Source organism: Phocoena phocoena, chromosome 13 (genome assembly GCF_963924675.1).
Source record: "Phocoena phocoena chromosome 13, mPhoPho1.1, whole genome shotgun sequence".
In the NCBI taxonomy this organism is placed as follows: Eukaryota; Metazoa; Chordata; class Mammalia; order Artiodactyla; family Phocoenidae; genus Phocoena; species Phocoena phocoena.
In genome coordinates this window covers 27,881,705-27,900,234 of record NC_089231.1, presented here as the reverse complement: position 1 = coordinate 27,900,234, position 18,530 = coordinate 27,881,705, and the positions used below count along the sequence as shown (strand labels likewise).

The 18,530-nt window shown below is 40.6% G+C and overlaps 1 protein-coding gene across 1 annotated transcript in view; it reads right to left on the bottom strand.

Annotated features, from left to right (window-relative positions):
* Positions 1-18,530, bottom strand: part of EPG5 (ectopic P-granules 5 autophagy tethering factor) — a 124,579-nt gene that overhangs the window by 16,340 nt on the left and 89,709 nt on the right. The window contains exons 30-36 of the mRNA XM_065889424.1: positions 15,682-15,876; positions 14,457-14,670; positions 11,219-11,367; positions 10,076-10,277; positions 8,289-8,361; positions 6,807-6,910; positions 771-946 (exon numbers count right to left, since the gene is read on the bottom strand). Of these exons, the coding sequence (XP_065745496.1) occupies positions 771-946; positions 6,807-6,910; positions 8,289-8,361; positions 10,076-10,277; positions 11,219-11,367; positions 14,457-14,670; positions 15,682-15,876 (1,113 nt within the window). The remainder of the gene's footprint in view (positions 1-770; positions 947-6,806; positions 6,911-8,288; positions 8,362-10,075; positions 10,278-11,218; positions 11,368-14,456; positions 14,671-15,681; positions 15,877-18,530) is intronic.

Below are 18,530 nucleotides of genomic sequence, written 5' to 3'. Positions count from 1 at the left end.
ATAATTTTTTTTAAAAAAAGCGCTTAAAGTGTCTCAATAATAAATGTGAATTAGGTTATGAGTAAACACAAATGAACTGGTGACTATGAACAAATAAACTGAAATGATCATAAAAAGCTAAGACAAGATTAAAGGGTTTTTTAAAACAAAAACTTAAGAACAACAGAAATGCCTGACTGGTATGCAAGTGACACTACTGTACCCGTTTTCTGACTATTGCTTCTACTGCAAAAACTCCCGCACACTTAGTGGGACTTTTTCCAGGCCATTTCAGGTCTTTTATATGATTATGATGCATTACTGGTTGTTACAATGTACTTCTGTCTCCTACAGCCTAATATCCCCTTACATAACTGCTTAAAGAAACTAATGGTTTGAGTACCGATTTACATCCTACTTTAATAGAACATTTAACAAGAAGCAGTTTTAATGATACTATCCTAGAAAAACATGCATTCACAGAAACGCCAAGATTGAGTGTGACAAAGTGATTAAACTATGTATTCACATGACAATATCACCGAAGACTAGGGGATGACTGTCATATTACAGACAAAAATCTTTCTCTGCGTTTTCTGTAAATGCTGTCCAGTCATCTACCAACACAGTGAAATGATGTCCATAGGATGCTGCTTTACACAAGCACTGTCTGGGCGATACAGAATTCGGGCAGGGTCCACATCGTCATCCACTGCAACTGGGCCTAAAACCCACAGTGAACAGGTTGCTCCCAAAAAGCCAGGCTGTGACATAGAGAGTGAAGGGTTCACCTTGAAGAAGGCCTCCATGAGCATCTGGTCAGGATGCAGGTCCCTCCATGGGAGTTTCTGGTAGGCACTGTGAAAAGCATACAGAATGAACTCTGGCATTTTGGGTGCTGTACATGCTTCACAATAATGTATCAGGTGTAACTGAAGGGCTCCGTCATCACCGGGCAAGAGCTTATCTAAAATTGAAAAAGAAAATATAGCTGAAGACCTTTTGGTTTATCTTTAAAACAAGTAAAAAATTAACACAAAACACAAATTTGAACTAAAAGTCTAAAAACCTAACATTCTCAATAATTACCCAGTTTCAAAGATTTTCACGTACCAGGGAAAAAAGTGATGGCAGAGCAATAATAAAGAATGGTAATTTATTTACCAGGGCAACTGGAAGGAGCAGCTGGTGTGAGGGAGATAGCAGGCGTGAACAGTTTTTCTCTAAAACTCCTAAATATATGACTTTTTAACTCAAATACACTTCCACAACCAACTCTAGGCATCCCTTCAGTCTGTTGCCTTCAGCATAAATTCAGTCTCATGCATTTGACACCTCATTCATTTGGCACCTTGGAGAAATCGAATGTTCCTCAAAAGGAAATGTTCCAGGGACTTCCCTGGTGGTGCAGTGGTTAAGAATCCACCAGCCGGGCTTCCCTGGTGGCGCAGTGGTTGAGAGTCCGCCTGCCAATTCAGGGGACGCGGGTTCGTGCCCCGGTCCGGGAAGATCCCACATGGCACAGAGCAGCTAGGCCCGTGAGCCATGGCCACTGAGCCTGCGCGTCTGGAGCCTGTGCTCCGCAATGGGAGAGGCCACAACAGTGACAGGCCCGCATACCACAAAAAAAGAATCCGCGTGCCAATGCAGGAGACACAGGTTCAATCCCTGGTCCGGGAAGATCCCACATGCCGCGGATCAACTAAGCCAGTGTGCCACAACTACTGAGGCTGCGCTCTAGAGCCCGCGAGCCACAACTACTGAAGCCCACATGCCTAGAGCCCGTGCTCCGCAACGAGAGAAGCCACCGCAGTGAGAAGCCCATGCGCCGCAACGAAGAGTAGCCCCCACTCGCCGCAAGTACAGAAAGCTCACGCACAACAACGAAGACCCAACACAGCCTAAATAAATAAATTTATTTAAAAAAAAAAAAAAGGAAATGTTCCAAATGACTAAATCTTAACCCTTGGTGCAGTAAAACTAGACTGTTAACTGTTATTCAAGTAAGTCACTCTAAAACAAATTTCACACTCTTCTGTGACCTGAATCACTCAGTATTATCCTCACGAGTATCAATTACTTTAGTGCCCTCAGGAGCATTTAGTCTGAAACAAATTTTTTCAGACTTTCTGGCTCTAAGCAAAGGAATGGAATTTGGTCAAAGAAGAGAGAGCCACATACAACGAGAGCAGAAACCTGATGGGAGTTTCTCAACACTGACTTTTGAAAAATGACTAATGAGCATCAACACACGATAAGTCGACTTATCACTGCTAACATTCCTGTGCCCTCAATCCCCAGTCCTCAGGAAACAGTAACGTATGCTTTTAACAACCTTTTAAGACAGGGGTGAAGAGTCGCATTTGTTTAAATATGGATAAAAAAGATAGTTTTGTTTAAATTAGGATGGATACGTAGGAGATGTCTAGGAGGTAATCTCTTAGGACCAGACCGAGCGTCTCTAGTCCCAGCCCAGACACAAATAAGTTCTGTGACCTCAGATGAATTCATTTTGCTTTCCAGGTCCTCATTTTTTCTCATCAATAAAAACAGAGAGCTGAATCAGACGATCTCACTAAAAGGCTATAATTTAATACTTCTTCATCTTGCTGTACACAGTTCTTCTGTTTCCTCTCTCTGAATTGAGTTGCCAATTCTTACTGTTATCTGTGTACTCTCCTATTCCTGGGACACTTTTTTATTTGATATACATGGGCCCGTGAGAGTGCCTGCCCTTTTATACTAAGAAACTAAATAATAGCCTTTGTGACAATAATTTTATGCTGAAATATTTGTCTCACTATAAATATGTTGTGGATGGTAATATGCAGCTAGAAGTCTACCTTTCCAAAAAAAGTGAGTGCTATTAGGATTTCATGTGTTACTCACTGAACCAATACTTTTATCAAGTAGACAACTCAGAGTACGGCACTGTCCTAAGTCTTGGGTTGGGGAGAGATAAAAAGAAGAATGTTTCTGTGCCTAGAGTTTATATCTTATAACAGCGGCGGAGGGGGGAGGGGGAACCGAGAGGAGATCAGATATGTAAAAAGTCAATCAAAAATACTAGATGGGGGGCTTCCCTGGTGGCGCAGTGGTTGAGAGTCCGCCTGGCGATGCAGGGGACACAGGTTCGTGCCTCGGTCTGGGAGGATCCCACATGCTGCAGAACAGCTGGGCCCGTGAGCCATGGCCGCTGGGCCTGCGTGTCCGGAGCCTGTGCTCCGCGACGGGAGAGGCCACAGCAGTGAGGAGGCCCGCGTACCACCAAAAAAAAAAAAACAACAACAAATACTAGATGGGGACTTCCCTGGTGGTCCAGTGGTAAAGAATCCACCTTCCAATCAGGGGACGTGGGTTCGATCCCTGGTCAGGGAACTAAGATCCCACATGCCGCGGGGCAACTGGAGAGCAACTAAGCCCGTGTGCTCTAGAGCCCGTGCGCCACAACTAGAGAGCCCATGAGCACTGCAGCTACCGAGCCCATGTGCTCTGGAGCCCGTGCGCCTCAACTAGTGAGAAGCCCACACACCGCAACAAAAGATCCCGCATGGTTCAACTAAGACCCGACGCAGCCAAATAAATAAATAAATATTTAAAAAAAAAAAAAAAAAAACAACGCTGGATGAGGTACATCCAGACAACGGTATATTATTCAGCACTAAGAAGAAATGAGCGATCAAGTCATGAAAGACATGGAGGAACCTAAGTGCATATGCTAAGCAAAAGAAGCCCATCTGGAAAGCTGCATAATGAATGATTCTAACTATATGACATTCTAGAAAAGCTAAGACTATGCAGAAAGTAAAAGAAATCAGTGGTTGCCAAAGCCTGGGGTGGGGGAGGGATGAACAGACAGAGCACAAAGGATATTTAGGGCAGTGAAACTACTCTGTATGATACTGTATGAAACTACTCTGTATGATACTGTACTACTCTGTAGGATACTCTGTAGACACACATCATTATACATTTATCCAAACCCAGAGAATGTACAAGCCCCAGCATGAATCCTAGTGTAAACATGGACTTTGGGTAATAATGTGTCAGTGTAGGTTCATCAGCTATAACAAATGTACCACTCTGGTGGGGGATGGTGATAGTGGGTGGGGAGAGGGTTATGCATGTGGAGCAGGGAGGAAAGGGTATACGGAAACTCTCTGTGCTTTCTGCTCAGTTTTGCTGTGAACCTAAAACTACACTAAAAAAAGTCCATTTTTGTATATATATAAAATATTGGATGATATACTGTTTTATATTATAACATATATATTATTGCTATATATATTTATACATATTATTATAATATATAGTCTATTATCTGATATGCTATCTACTATATACATTGTATATAAAATACTGGATGACATATTGTTAACTCCAGGACTCAGTGCCACATAAACACATGGTAGCCACGGGGGTGCATCACTCAGATCTCCCTTCAAACAGAACTTGCCACAGATCAGGGCACAGCACCTTTAGCACCTGAGTCGAGGCCATCCTCCTCCCAGGTAGCCCTCAGCCAACAACTAGGCACTGACCTGGCTGCTTCCGCCCAAGGTAGGATCCTCAAAAAAGAATGTTGGCACTAGAACTCCCTAACCAGCTGGCCAATACCTTCTCAGCGCTGCCCTGCAGGCTGAGACTCTTCCTACTCTCCTTTCACGGGTGTTAGGCCTGCCCCAGGATCTGAAGGCTTTCTTTGCCCACCCTTATTCCTCTCCCTCTTATTTTCACAGGCAGTACCCCAAATAAATCTCAGCATTCTGGCTCCATCATGGCGTCTGCTTCCCAAGGATTCAAACTACAACAATGTGCTATAAAGATTTAGAGGCAGGAGAGAAATGTATGCACATGAACAGATATGCGGGAGAATATAAAGGGCCCGAGGCTTCATCCAGGTAGTGGAATCAGCATAAGCAAAGAAGTGGCAGAGGGAAGATCCAAGGACTTTTAGGAACAGTGAGTAGAGCAGTATGGCTGAATGGAATGCTTCCATAAAAAAAAAATCACATAATGTTGAAGTGCTCTGAGCCAGACACATTTGAATGCTGAGCTAAAACATTATTACATTTAAAAGTTTCTGAATAAGAATATAATAGCATACAAACAGAATTTTTGGAAAATCAATCTAGTAAATAGGCAGGAACAGAAATGAGATAGGAAGGACAGTTAGGAGGCTATTGCAAGAATCTGGGTTGGGTGGACCTAATATCCTTACAAGCCTCCCAATACAAAACATTTAGATACACTAAGTAAAATACAACAACTCTGAAAATGCACAGCTACATACATTCAGTGGAAGAAAAGAGGTCAGAGAGACTAGGAAAGCAGAGTATTAAACGTATGCGGAAGCCTCAGTTGCCCTGGGGCTGTTTGCTTATGTGGGGTTTTCAACAGCACAAGGAAACAGAAAACAACATCTTCTAAGGACTACAACCTCACTGAAAGGGCAGATAAGGGGGGAGGGGAACGGATCTTCTCTGCCTTAGCCTGGACTGGGAGTCAGGGAGGCAAGAAAGCTGATTGTGATAATTGAGTATGGGGTTTGATTTCATGTATCTGTGTAGTGTGAGAAACCCAAAGCCAAGGAATTACACAGAGCCAAATGGCAACAAATGCAGATCTTCTCTGGAGGCATACACCCTCATCCTAGTCCTCATGGAATTTCCACAGATAAAGTCTCTCTAAATACAGGCTCACAATAGAAAATTACAAAATACAGAAGGAAACAAGCCTCTGAAGGAACATCAAACAGAAGCATGAGCCACCCCCGAACAGAAACTTGAGATGACGGAATTACTGCATACAGCTCATAAAGGAAAGTAAGTATGTTTAAACATTTTAAAACAATAAAAATTGAAATTTTAAATTAAAGAAAGAAGATGCTATCAAAAAGGATCGGATAGGGACTTCCCTGGTGGCGCAGTGGTTAAGAATCCACATGCCAATGCAGGGGACAGGGGTTCAAGCCCTGGTCCGGGGAAGATCCCACATGCCACAGAGCAACTAAGCCCGCGAGCCACAACTACTGAGCCTGTGTGCTACAACTATTGAAGCCCACACACCTAGAGCCTGTGCTCCACAACAACAAAGATGAGCCACCGCAATGAGAAGTCAGTGCACCACAATGAAGAGTAGCCCCTGCTTGCCACAACTAGAGAAAGACCGCACACAGCAATGAAGACCCAACACAATCAAAAATAAATAAATAAATTTTTTTTTTTAAAAATAAATATGTTTTAAAAGTATCTGGATAAATTTTATAAATAAACATTACTTCTAGAAACTGAAATGAAAAATTCAATGGATTTTTTTTTAAAGCAGACTAGACATAGCTGAAGAGATGGAGTAAGCTGGAAGAGAGATCTCAAGAATTTGCCCAGGGAATTCCCTGGCAATCCAGTGGTTAGGACTCTGCACTTTCACTACCAAGGGTGCGGATTCAATCCCTGGTCGGGGAACTAAGATCCCACAATCCACTCGGTGTGGTCAAAAAAAAAAGAATTTGCCCAAAATGAAGCAGAAGAAAACACACCAAAAAAGTGAACAGTCACAGAAGATAGAATGAGGTTCACCATGGGGGAAAGACAATATTTGAAAAGAGAAAGCCATAACTGATGACACTCAGCACTACCTCCCAAAAAAGATAAGAGGTTACACACTTCACACTAAATAATTGTACGGGTGACCTTTCTTTGGTCAAAGATGACAGCCTACCAAATAAAGTAAAAGTAAATGAAGTAGAAAAGCAGAGGCAAAAGATTAACTGAATTACTTAAGGAAAAGTGAAAACTAACCAGAGACATGATATAACATCTTCCTACCTTTAAAACTCTCGTGCAATGAGTCAATGCAATCAGTGAACAACTGCACGATGCTTGAGGCCACCACAGCATCACTCTCCAGCCAGGGGTAATGTCGTTGGCTGCTTTAAATAAAAGAAACACACACTTAGAAAGGAAACACTATGATTAAATCACTGTATGTCCCACAGTCTGGGGTTTGCCTAAGTTCTAGAAAACTCTGTGTTATGTAGCCCTAAGACACATTTAGAGCACTTTAAAAACTGTAAATTCCTGGAGGTGAATTGTAGCTTTTAATATCAATCATATAATTTTATTTACTTTCCTTCCTAACATTTATTCCAATGTAATTAAGATTCAAAAGTGTGCTATCTAAATAACTATTAAATTAACACCTTTTACAACACATCCAATTTATGCCCGTAAACCCATACTTTGTGTATCTTGGTTACATTTCGAATGCCTTAAGAAGACAGTTTTCTCTACCTAAAGCATTGGGGGTGAAAAGACATGTAAAAAAAGATGGTCAAAAATGAACAGAGAGGAAATAACCAAAGGAAAAACTCTTTATATGAAATTTTTACTTTCTGAATCTGGTATAGAAAGTTCAATATAAAAATAAATTCCATTACTTCTTCCTGGAAATAGACAGGAAGCCTAAATTATGGTAAGCAGTCTCACGGTCACCACAAAATCCTGAAGCTTGTGGATTGTCTAAGGATAGCCCTCTGGAAAAGCAAAGACCCAGAACTTTTTCTGTTTTCCTCAATGGGCTCTTGAAGCAGCCTGGATGATACAAATAATCTGGACATGGCGGTCAAAGCTCTACCCTGGTCCCAGTCTAGCCCTCACCAGCTGTGGGATTTGAGCAAGACATTCAAGTTTTCTGAATCTCAGGATCAGATTAATTCACACTTATGAAAACACTTTAAATACTGTGATATATACTGTGTAATTCTTACAGAACTCTGGACATCTACCTTTTGTTTGTATGCTTTTAGAGGAAAAAGGACTCGTAAGGCAACTCCTTGCATTTGGACAGCTCAACACCTCTGTTTTAAATGCTTGTGAAATAATGCTTTCATTTAGTTGCAGAGTTCATGTTAAAAGAGCAGTTCCCACCCAGTAATTTGAAAGCCAACTTAGTTCCAAAAACATAACTGATACTAGGTAAAATCAAGTTTGCCTCATATTTTGCAGTGTTATATTATCAAAACCTAATTCAGGAGAACAACATCCATTTTTCTGAAATTAAATACCAACCTCATTCAACTTCTTTATTGTGGAAAACTGGAAATGAGTGTCCAGTTTTGCTTCAAAATCAATAGCTCTGATCAAGAAGACTAACAATTCCACAAACAGAAAATGTCTTAAGTTTACTTTGTAAAGAAGCATTCTCTAAATTTAAAATCAGATCTGTGAATCATCAGCTGGACCAAAACACCATCAGAACTTTAAGTCTATAAATTTCAAAGAAATTTGAATATCAGAAAAACTATTTACCTTTCATTGTCCTCTAAAACCAGTATCCATGGCTTAAAGAGCTGGACGATTACTGAATGTAGGGATCTTAGCACTAAAACAAAGCAAAATTTTTAGAGACAAGAAACAAGCCCATCAAATGGAGATGGCCAACAGGCACATGAAAAAATGCTCAACATTGCTAATCATCAGGGAAACGCAAATCAAAACCACAATGAGATATCACCTCACACCTGTCACAATGGCTATCAGCAAAAAGAACACAAATACCAAATGTTGGCGAAGATGTGAAGAAAAAGAACCCTTCTACACTGTTGGTAGGAATGTAAATTGGTGTAGCCACTGTGGAAAACAGTATGGAGGGTTCTCAAAAAACTAAAAATAGAACTACCATATGATCCAGCTATTCCACTCCTGGGTGTATATCCAAAAAAAACAACAGCACTGGGCTTCCCTGGTGGCGCAGTGGTTGAGAGTCTGCCTGCCGATGAAGGGAACACAGGTTCGTGCCCAGGTCCGGGAGGATCCCACATGCCGCGGAGCGGCTGGGCCCGTCCATGAGCCATGGCCACTGAGCCTGCGCGTCCGGAGCCTGTGCTCCGCAACGAGAGAGGCCATAACAGTGAGAGGCCCGCATACCGCAAAAAAAAAAAAAAAAAAAAAAAACCAAAAGCACTAATTCGAAAAGGTACTATGCACCCCAATGTTCATAGCAGCATTATTTAAAATTGCCAGGATATGGAAGCAACCTAGGCGTCCATCAACAGATGAATGGATAAAGAAGATGTGGCATACACACACACACACACACACACACACACACACACACACACACATACACACACACATATACACACAATAAAAAAGAATGAAAATTTTCCATATACAGCAACATATGGAGGGTTTGGAGGGCATTATGCTAAGTGAAATAAGTCAGACTGAGAAAGACAAATACTATATGATACCACTTATATGTGGAATCTAAAAAATAAACCAGTGAATATAACAAAAAAGAAGCAGACTCACAGATATAGGGAACAAACTAGTGGTTACCATGGGGAGAGGGAAGGGGGAGGGGCAATATAGGGTAGGGGATTAAGAGGTACAAACTATTAGGTATAAAATAAGCTATAGAGATATATTGTACAACACAGGGAATATAGCCAATATTTTATAATAACTATAAATGGAGTATAACCTTTAAAAATTGTGAGTCACTATATTATATACCTGTTACTTATATAATATTGTACATCAACTATACTTCAATTAAGAAAAAGAAAAATTAAGTCCACCCTTTGTCAAGATCATTGATAACTATATAGAAAATCTTCTTATCATCTGTATATTCATAAACCTATGGTGATATACGAACAACATATTTAACATAACTAAACATGTTTCAGTTTTCATTTGCTGCAATGAAATTTCTTAAATTGAAGAAGTTTTATTATAACACAATATCATGGACAATTTTATAACATGCATTTTTTAAAAATAAAAACTTAAACATTCTTAATGTGATAAATAATAGAAAGAAAGAGCTGGAGACTGAAACCTATCTCTTTGTACTTCACCTTACAAAGGAGAGGCAGAAACAAGCTGAAGCAAGCACCCACTGGTAAGTGAATATAGGTATGACATATATATGGGTTCACACTTGTACTGTGTATTTCCCATTTCTTCTTCATGACACTCAGATATACAGATTTATCACCAAGTTTTAAATCTCTTAATGTGTCTATTCAAGTCTCTTCTAATGGAAGGTCAGAACACCTAAGCTCCATGTTGCACTAAAGGCATATTACCTGTTTTGCTGCTGGCAGATGGATCTTGGGCCAAGCAGGCCATTTCTGAGTCAAGCAGTCTTTTTACAAGGTAGTCCAAGAGTGTCTTCATATCTGCCATGTAAGGACTCCATTTTGAGAATAAACCAAAACTTTTAAAGTCCAACGTGGATAACCGAAGCTTACAAAAAAAGTTGGAGAGCCACTGTATAGTCTCCATTACCTGGAAAAGAATGACCATTTTAAAAAATGCTTACTGAATATCTACTTTCAGTAGAATACTACAGTAGACTGTGACGGAGGGCTTTGACTTTGTAATCGAGTTGCAAAGGTATATAGCATATGAAAAGTAAATCAGCAGATTTCAAACTCCTTTTCTAAAGCAAAGGAACCATTTTTTCAACTAAATTCATGTGGACCCACATCATATAAAATTGATGAAGCTGAGAGCTCTGTGGGACACTGCGTGAAAACCTGTTCGAAGGAGCCAGTGAAGCAGGAGGGTTAAGGCGGGGAGGCGAGGTACACACAGGGGCTGGTGCTGGGCTGTTCCTGAACAGAGAGGCAAGAATCAGATCTGAGGCATGAGAGAAAGCTGATCCAGCCACAGGAGGCGGGTGGGGGTAGAGGGAATGGAAGATGACTGACAAAGGAAAACACAGGGCTCTTAGAGATAAAAAGATGCTTTGTTAGATATCAATTTTAAATGTGTTCCAGTTGTTTAAAAAACATATAGGGCTTCCCTGGTGGCGCAGTAGTTAAGAATCCTCCCACCAATGCAGGGGACGCAGGTTCGAGCCCTGGTCCGGGAAGATCCCACATGCCACAGAGCAACTAAGCCCGTGCTCCACAACTACTGAAGCCTGTGTGCCACAGAGCCCTCAGGCTGCAACTACTGAACCTGCATGCAGCAACTACTGAAGCCTGTGCACCTAGAGCCCGTGCTCTGCAACAAGAGAAGCCACCGCAATGAGGAGCCCGCGCACCGCAAGGAAGAGTAGCCCCCGCTCGCTGCAACTAGAGAAAGCCCGAGCGTGCAACAAAGACCCAATGCAGCCAAGAAAAAAAAAATTTTTTTAATAAATTAATTTAAAAAAACAAAAAAAACTACAAAGGAAATGGAAAAGAAATGCACAAAAACTTCAGAGACCAAGAGCTACACACCTGCTTGTCTGACAAGAGAACATCCGGAGAGCTTTGAAGCACCGAGGTCTCAGCAGAAGCTGCCCCCTGCTGGCAGCCTGTGGCGCAGCAGCCCAGGGCTCTCAGGGTGGCTTTCCAACACTCGGGGCTCAGCAGCTGCTCAGCAGAGCCTTAGCAGGCAGGGACAGAGGACAGCAAGTCAGCATCCATCACAAACTAACTTTAAACTTGAATCAAAGAACACATGCACTTTACAAATGAATGAGTATTAAATAAAAATCCAAAACAAATTCATAAAGATCTGTGGTGCAATGTTCATTGCAGCTCTATTTACAATAGCCAGGACATGGAAGTAACCTGTCCTGAATGGATAAAGATGTGGCACATATATACAATGGAATATTACTCAGCCATAAAAAGGAATGAAATTGAGTTATTTGTAGTGATGTAGATGGACCTAGAGTCTGTCATACAGAGTGAAGTAAGTCAGAAAGAGAAAAACAAATACCGTATACTAACACATATATATGGAATCTAAAAAAAAAAAAAATGGTCATGAAGAGCCTAGGCGCAAGATGGGAATAAAGATGCAGCCCTACTAGAAAATGGACTTGAGGACATGGGGAGGGGGAAGGGTAAGCTGGGACAGAGTGAGAGAGTGGTAGTGTATATATGACATACGTACACTACCAAATGTAAAATAGATAGCTAGTGGGAAGCAGCCGCATAGCACAGGGAGATCAGCTCGGTGCTTTGTGACCAGCTAGAAGGGTGGGATAGGGAGGGTGGGAGGGAGGGAGATGCAAGAGGGAAGAGATATGGGGATATATGTATATGTATAACTGATTCACTTCGTTATAAAGCAGAAACCAACACACCATTGTAAAGCAATTATACTCCAATAAAAACGTTAAAAAAAAAAAAAAAAAGATCTGTGGTGAAGAGACCAAAGTTAAGAGAACCTATTGAAAGATCTGTCCACATGGACACTTGACTTTCCGTACTCTTGGTAACCCTACTGGTAGTGAGCACAGCCGAGCCATCTGAGCTGGAATCTGGGGGTGGGGAGGGGACTCCCACCTACCACCCCCTGACTGGGGAATGGTAAAGGTGCCATTTTCCTGGCTGGACAATGTGAGAGAGACAACAAAGGACCCATGGTGCAGAATGCAACTGCAGAGTCTAGGCTCTGTTCAGAAGGAGTCTCTTACTCGCCCCTAAAAGTCCACTCCTACACCAGGCAAAACCTAAAGCAACACAGAAACAGTATGCAAAAGTAGAGACTACCAACCAGCACTCTGCTACCTGCAAAACTGACTTCCCAGAGGACAGGAATTATACGCCCTCAGGTCCTTTCCCCCCAGAGGTGGCACAAGGATCAACTAGGACAACAGTGGCTCATAGGGGCTGGTCTAAGGGGAAGGATGATGAGGTCAGCTGCACTAGTGGGTGGGAGGTACCTAGGGGACAGTGAAGGGTCTGTGTCCCAATAGCTACTGTGGTCTGGATCTTAGGGCAGAGGCCTAGAACACAGCTACAGGTATGGAGTCATGCATGCCTAGAAGATGTCAGTGAAGCCAGGGAAAACTACAATGGGCTCACCCACGGCAAATCAGACGAGTAAAGGATGAAGCCCTGGGAACACCGATATGGTGGCAAGGAAGGGATGGAAACCAGGAGGCTGGAGGTTATGGAATCTGACAGAGATGGTAGTGTTTTCTTAAGCCTGTAACTGAATTACTTTTCCTGGGAAATAAAATTTTCCTGCTAAATCCAAGTCAATGGTTGCCTATATAAACAATTTATAATCTCTTTAAAAGGTTTCAGGGAAAAAATCCACAATATATGCGTAACCAGTTTTGAAAATTTAGGGCAAAACTTAGCTATGCAAATATGCATTAAAAATTATACAAGTAGGGCTTCTCTGGTGGCGCAGTGGTTGAGAGTCCGCCTGCCGATGCAGGGGACGCGGGTTCGTGCCCCGGTCCGGGAGGATCCCGCATGCCGCGGAGCGGCTGGGCCCGTGAGCCATGGCCGCTGGGCCTGCGCGTCCGGAGCCTGTGCTCCGCAGTGGGAGAGGCCACAACAGTGAGAGGCCCGCATACCGCAAAAAAAAAAAATTATACAAGTAGGGCTTCCCTGGTGGCGCAGTGGTTAAGAGTCCGCCTGCCGATGCAGGGGACACGGGTTCGTGCCCCGGTCCGGGAAGATCCCACATGCCGCAGAGCGGCTAAGCCCGTGAGCCATAGCCGCTGAGGCTGCGCGTCCGGAGCCTGTGCTCCGCAACGGGAGAGGCCACAACGGTGAGAGGCCCGCGTACCGCAAAAAAAAAAAAAAATTATACAAGTACATTTCCCTACCACCATTCTCCACGTACCCTGAAACTTGCCTTTATAGGAAACAATGAATGTTTTGTAGTGCTTTGAAAATGAGACCATACATTTCAGTATTCTTCAGGTAGTCCAATACATAAGATCATTAACTTATTCATTATACTATTTCTATGATGTAACACAAAGATTTGACATAAAGCAAAATTCAGTTTTCCATTACATCTATAAACAGTATGAAGCTTACATGAAAAAAAGTAAATACTATCTCATTTTTCAAATTTCAATAAAATTCCTGCCTAGTGAAATTTCAAAAATAAAAAAGCCTACACTCTTTATTTCTCCTCTGATCTCCAACACTGACGGAAAACTGCAGGAGGGGGACAGAAACAGTGGGAATTTGGAAAATTTAATGCTGCTTTCTTTCTCTTGGATAATATAAATACAGCGTATCATTATACAGGGATAAAATTCATTTGCAAAAAACAAGAGTCAAAAAATTAGGGAGGAAAAAGACTAAATTTATCCACCATTTTGGAATTATAGAGAAACCAACCAGTATATTAAGCATACTCTAAAGGAGCAACTTCCTCCTCTTCCCAAATCTATAGTCACCAGGGTAAGCAGGCCCACCCCAGTTCAGGACAGCTGCAAAGCAAGGTAAACAGGTGGGTGCACAACTCCAACCCCAATGTCTAAGAGCTGTCTTGCCCAATTAGGGTCCATTCTGACATTTAGGACAATAACTGACCATTTTTACAGACAGCAATCTTTTGGGCATTGTTCATTGAGCACTTTGAGTGAAGATTAGTGATTCTAAACTCCTGCATACTTCCATTATTTTTACATTTTCGGATGACATCTGTAGAATGGTAAATGTCATATTAAACATTCACTGTGATCTAATCAGTCACAATTAAGACACTTACTTTGCATCAGCAGCCTCAGAATGTCACTGTACTGGTCAGGGAACTGGTAGAGAAGAAGGTAAGTCCAGTGCTTACAGAAAAGATTAAATGGCATCAAAATATCTTCATCTGGTTCAAGGCCCCAGGCAGTAAGTGCCAAATGAATGGACTCCAGAAGCCTGGTACGATCAGACAGAGGAGGTTTAGTGGCGTTTAACCATTGCTTAAGATCGAACTAAAAAGAAAAGGAAATAAGAAGTTTTATTTATACTAGAAAATTAATTGAAATAGAGCAAATTGTGTGCAAATTTAGTTTGAAAGTCAAAGCTTACCTAGCATTTAGCTTTTTATAAAGATTGAAACTAAAATTTATATACTTAAAAGAATCTAGGCAGTTCAGTAACTGACGGTACCATTATGCCTCCATCTATACTTCAGTCTCTGGGATTGCAGAGGCAGTTTTCTCAGCCCTGCATGCTTTTTTGCAATTTAAAAATCTTGTTGGTAAGTTTTCCCTACAACACAAGGATCAGAACTTTGTAGTTCTTCTTCACTGGTCATAGTGCCACAAACGAGTGGCCACTTTACGGAACTATCTCCATCTAATGGCCATGTTTCAAAGAGTGCATCAGTTAGTGAAAATTCAGAATATTGATATCATCTTCCAGAATCCCAAACTATAAAACATGGTCTCCCCCATTACAAACTGAGATCAGTCTCCAGGTCCTAAAAAATGCCCAGGTTTTATGACTCACAGATGTCAGAGAAGTACAACTGAAGGCAAAATAGCTAAGGCTCTGAAATTCTCAACTGGTTAAGTAAATTCATTGCCTTGGTCTGAGTTAATATTCTATTAGGAATAAAACAAAGGCAATTTGCTTAGATTGGGCTTATTCTAAATATGAGAGACTCTGACATATTACAACTCAATTATCAAACACAATTAAGGCATACATTCAAAAGAAGGATGTACTAAATTATTACTATGAATATTTCAAAACTGTATGAAGTTTTTAAAGAGAGTTTGGGAGCTGGTCCTTTTTATACTACATGAGTAAGACTGTCCTATATAACAGAATCAGCGCCCCCAGAAGCAGCAGCTCTGGGATGCTATTTGAAGATGATATCAAATGAGAAAACGGCCTGTCAGTCTCCAGTTCACCTGGAGACACAGCTCCGAGGGAGCTGGGAAACAACAGCAGTATCTACATTTCAATGACAACATCAGGACTGAATGACAGCTCACCTTGGTCAGCAGCATGAAAATCATATCACTGTTGTCCTCACTCAGAAACTTCACCACTTTCTCATACAGCTGTATGAACTCCGCAGGCGTAGCGTTGGGAGTAAAGAAAGGTGACAAGAGAGAGCAGAGCCTTCTGTTCTTCAGAATGGTCTGAAGGACTTTTCTGCATTCTGATTTAGTGCCACTTATAAACACCTTGAAAGAATTAAAAAGGGAAAATGTCACTATATTCTCCCCTCCCCAACTTTTACTTAAGCACCCAAGTTTTAAGGAATAGTACATAAGGCAAATAGAATTTTTTCTAAATAAGAATAAGAAACAATCAAAAGAAATGTAAAATCAACATCGATAAACCTGTCACTTCCAATGTAAGTGATATTAAATATTCTGGATAATCCATTCATTTCATTTGGACACACCAAAGAAAATGTTTAAAAGATTAAAATATTGGGATAATCTGAACCTGGAAATTTGCAATGTACCCACCATGACTGCTAAGTATTCAAAGTGATTCTGCATTACGTCAAGAAAAAAAAACTTCTAGGTTACACATTTTATTGAGATGTGCTTTTAATACTTTTCAAAATCTAATTTTTACAACTAATATACACTCAAGATAACCTCACATTCTTGTAACTTGGTTCTAATGTTTAAAAGTACTAGAATATAAGTGAATATTTAAATAACCTCAGTCAGGAAAGCTTTGATAAGCTTGACCAGAGGCAGAAATAATTAAAGGACAAGACTGATAGATTTGAATATATAAAATTTTTACTTCAATAAGGCAAAAAGCATCATAAAATTAAAGAAAAATGACAAAGGAGAAAAACTATACCACATTCCAGATACCAGGTTAGCACTCTGAGGAGCTCTTTCAAAACAAGAAACTCTCCAGCAGAAAACATGCAAAGGACAATACCAGAAAAATCACACACAAAAATTATTAAACAGCCAATAATCATTTGAAAAGTCAGGCAATTGAACAAGTACTTAAAGAAATACAACTTAAAATAATCACAAAGTACCACTTCCCCTATTAGATTAGCAAGATTTATAAAGAATGATCATTCCTAATGTTAGTTCTAATATGGAGAATAATAAACTCAAACCCTGCTATTATAATGTAAATAGGTACAAACTTCCCAGGAGGAGAGTATAACAATATACATCAAATGCTAATCCTTTTGACATAGCAATCATACTTCTAGGAAATTATCCTAGGAAAAATAGCACAATAATTTCACAAAGATATGTAAGAATATTTAGCTCAGGCTTACTGTAGCAAAACAACCAACCTACATAAATATTCATCCAGAGGGCACTGGCTCAATACATTACAATGTATCTGTACCATGGAACACTATATATTAAATACCATGATATAGGTCTGTATTTATTATCAAGAATAATGTCTAAAACATGCATTTGAATGAAAAAAGCAGGTTATAAAACAGCATGTGCTAGTTATTAACTGTGTATTTTTACATATACACACATAAACTAATAGACATAGATACACAAGACAAACTATAATGAAATGTTAGCTATGTAACCAATATCTCCAGGAGATGAGGATTGTGAGAAATTTTTCTTCTTTATACTTTTTTTTTAACATCTTTATTGAAGTGTAATTGCTTTACAGTGTTGTGATAGTTTCTGCTATACAACAAAGTGAATCAGCTATTTACATATGTAAACCCCCGTATGTCCTCCCTCTTGCAAATCCCTCCCACCCTCCCTACCCCACCTCTCTAGGTGGTCACAAAGCACAGAGCTGATCTCCCTGTGCTATGAAGCTGCTTCCCACTAGCTATCTATTTTGCATTTGATAGTGTATAGATGCCAATGCTACTCTCTCACTTTGTCCCAGCTTACTATTCCCCCTCCCCGTGTCCTCAAGTCCATTCTCTATGCCTGTGTCTTTATTCCTGTCCTGCCCTTAGATTCATCAGAACCTTTTTTTTTTTTAGATTCTATATGTGTTAGCATATGGTTATTTGTTTTTCTCTTTCTGACTTACTTTACTCTGTATGACAGACTCTAGGTCCATCCACCTCACTACAAATGGCTCAATTTCATTTCTTTTTATGGCTGAGTAATATTCCACTGTATATATGGGCCACAGCTTCTTTATCCATTCATCTGTTAATGGACACTTAGGTTGCTTCCATGTGCCGGCTACTGTAAATAGTGCTGCGATGAACATTGTGGCACGTGACTCTTTTTGAAATATGCTTTTCTCAGGGTATATGCCCAGTAGTGGGACTGCTGGGTCATATGGTAGTTCTCTTTTTAGCTTTTTAAGGAACCTCTATACTGTTCTCCATAGTGGCTGTATCAATTTACATTCCCACCAACAGTACAAGAGGGTTCCTTTTTCTCCACACCCTCTCCAGCATTTACTGTTTGCAGATTTTTTGATGATGGCCATTCTAACTGGTGTGAGGTGATACCTCAATGTAGTTTCGATTTGCATTTCTCTACTGATTAGTGATGTTGAGCATCTTTTCATGTGTTTGCTGGCAATCTGTATATCTTCTTTGGAGAAATGTCTATTTAGGTCTTCTGCCCATTTTTGGATTGGGTTGTTTGTTTTTTTTGATATTGAGCTGCATGTATATTTTGGAGATAATCCTTTGTCAGTTGCTTCATTTGCAAATATTTTCTCCCATTCTGAGGGTTGTTTTTTCGTTTTTATGGTTTCCTTTGCTGCGTAAAAGCTTTTAAGTTTCATTAGGTCCCATTTGTTTATTTTTGGTTTTATTTCCATTTCTCTAGGAGGTGGGTCAAAAAGGATCTTGCTGTGATTTATGTCATAGAGTGTCCTACGTATGTTTTACTCTAAGAGT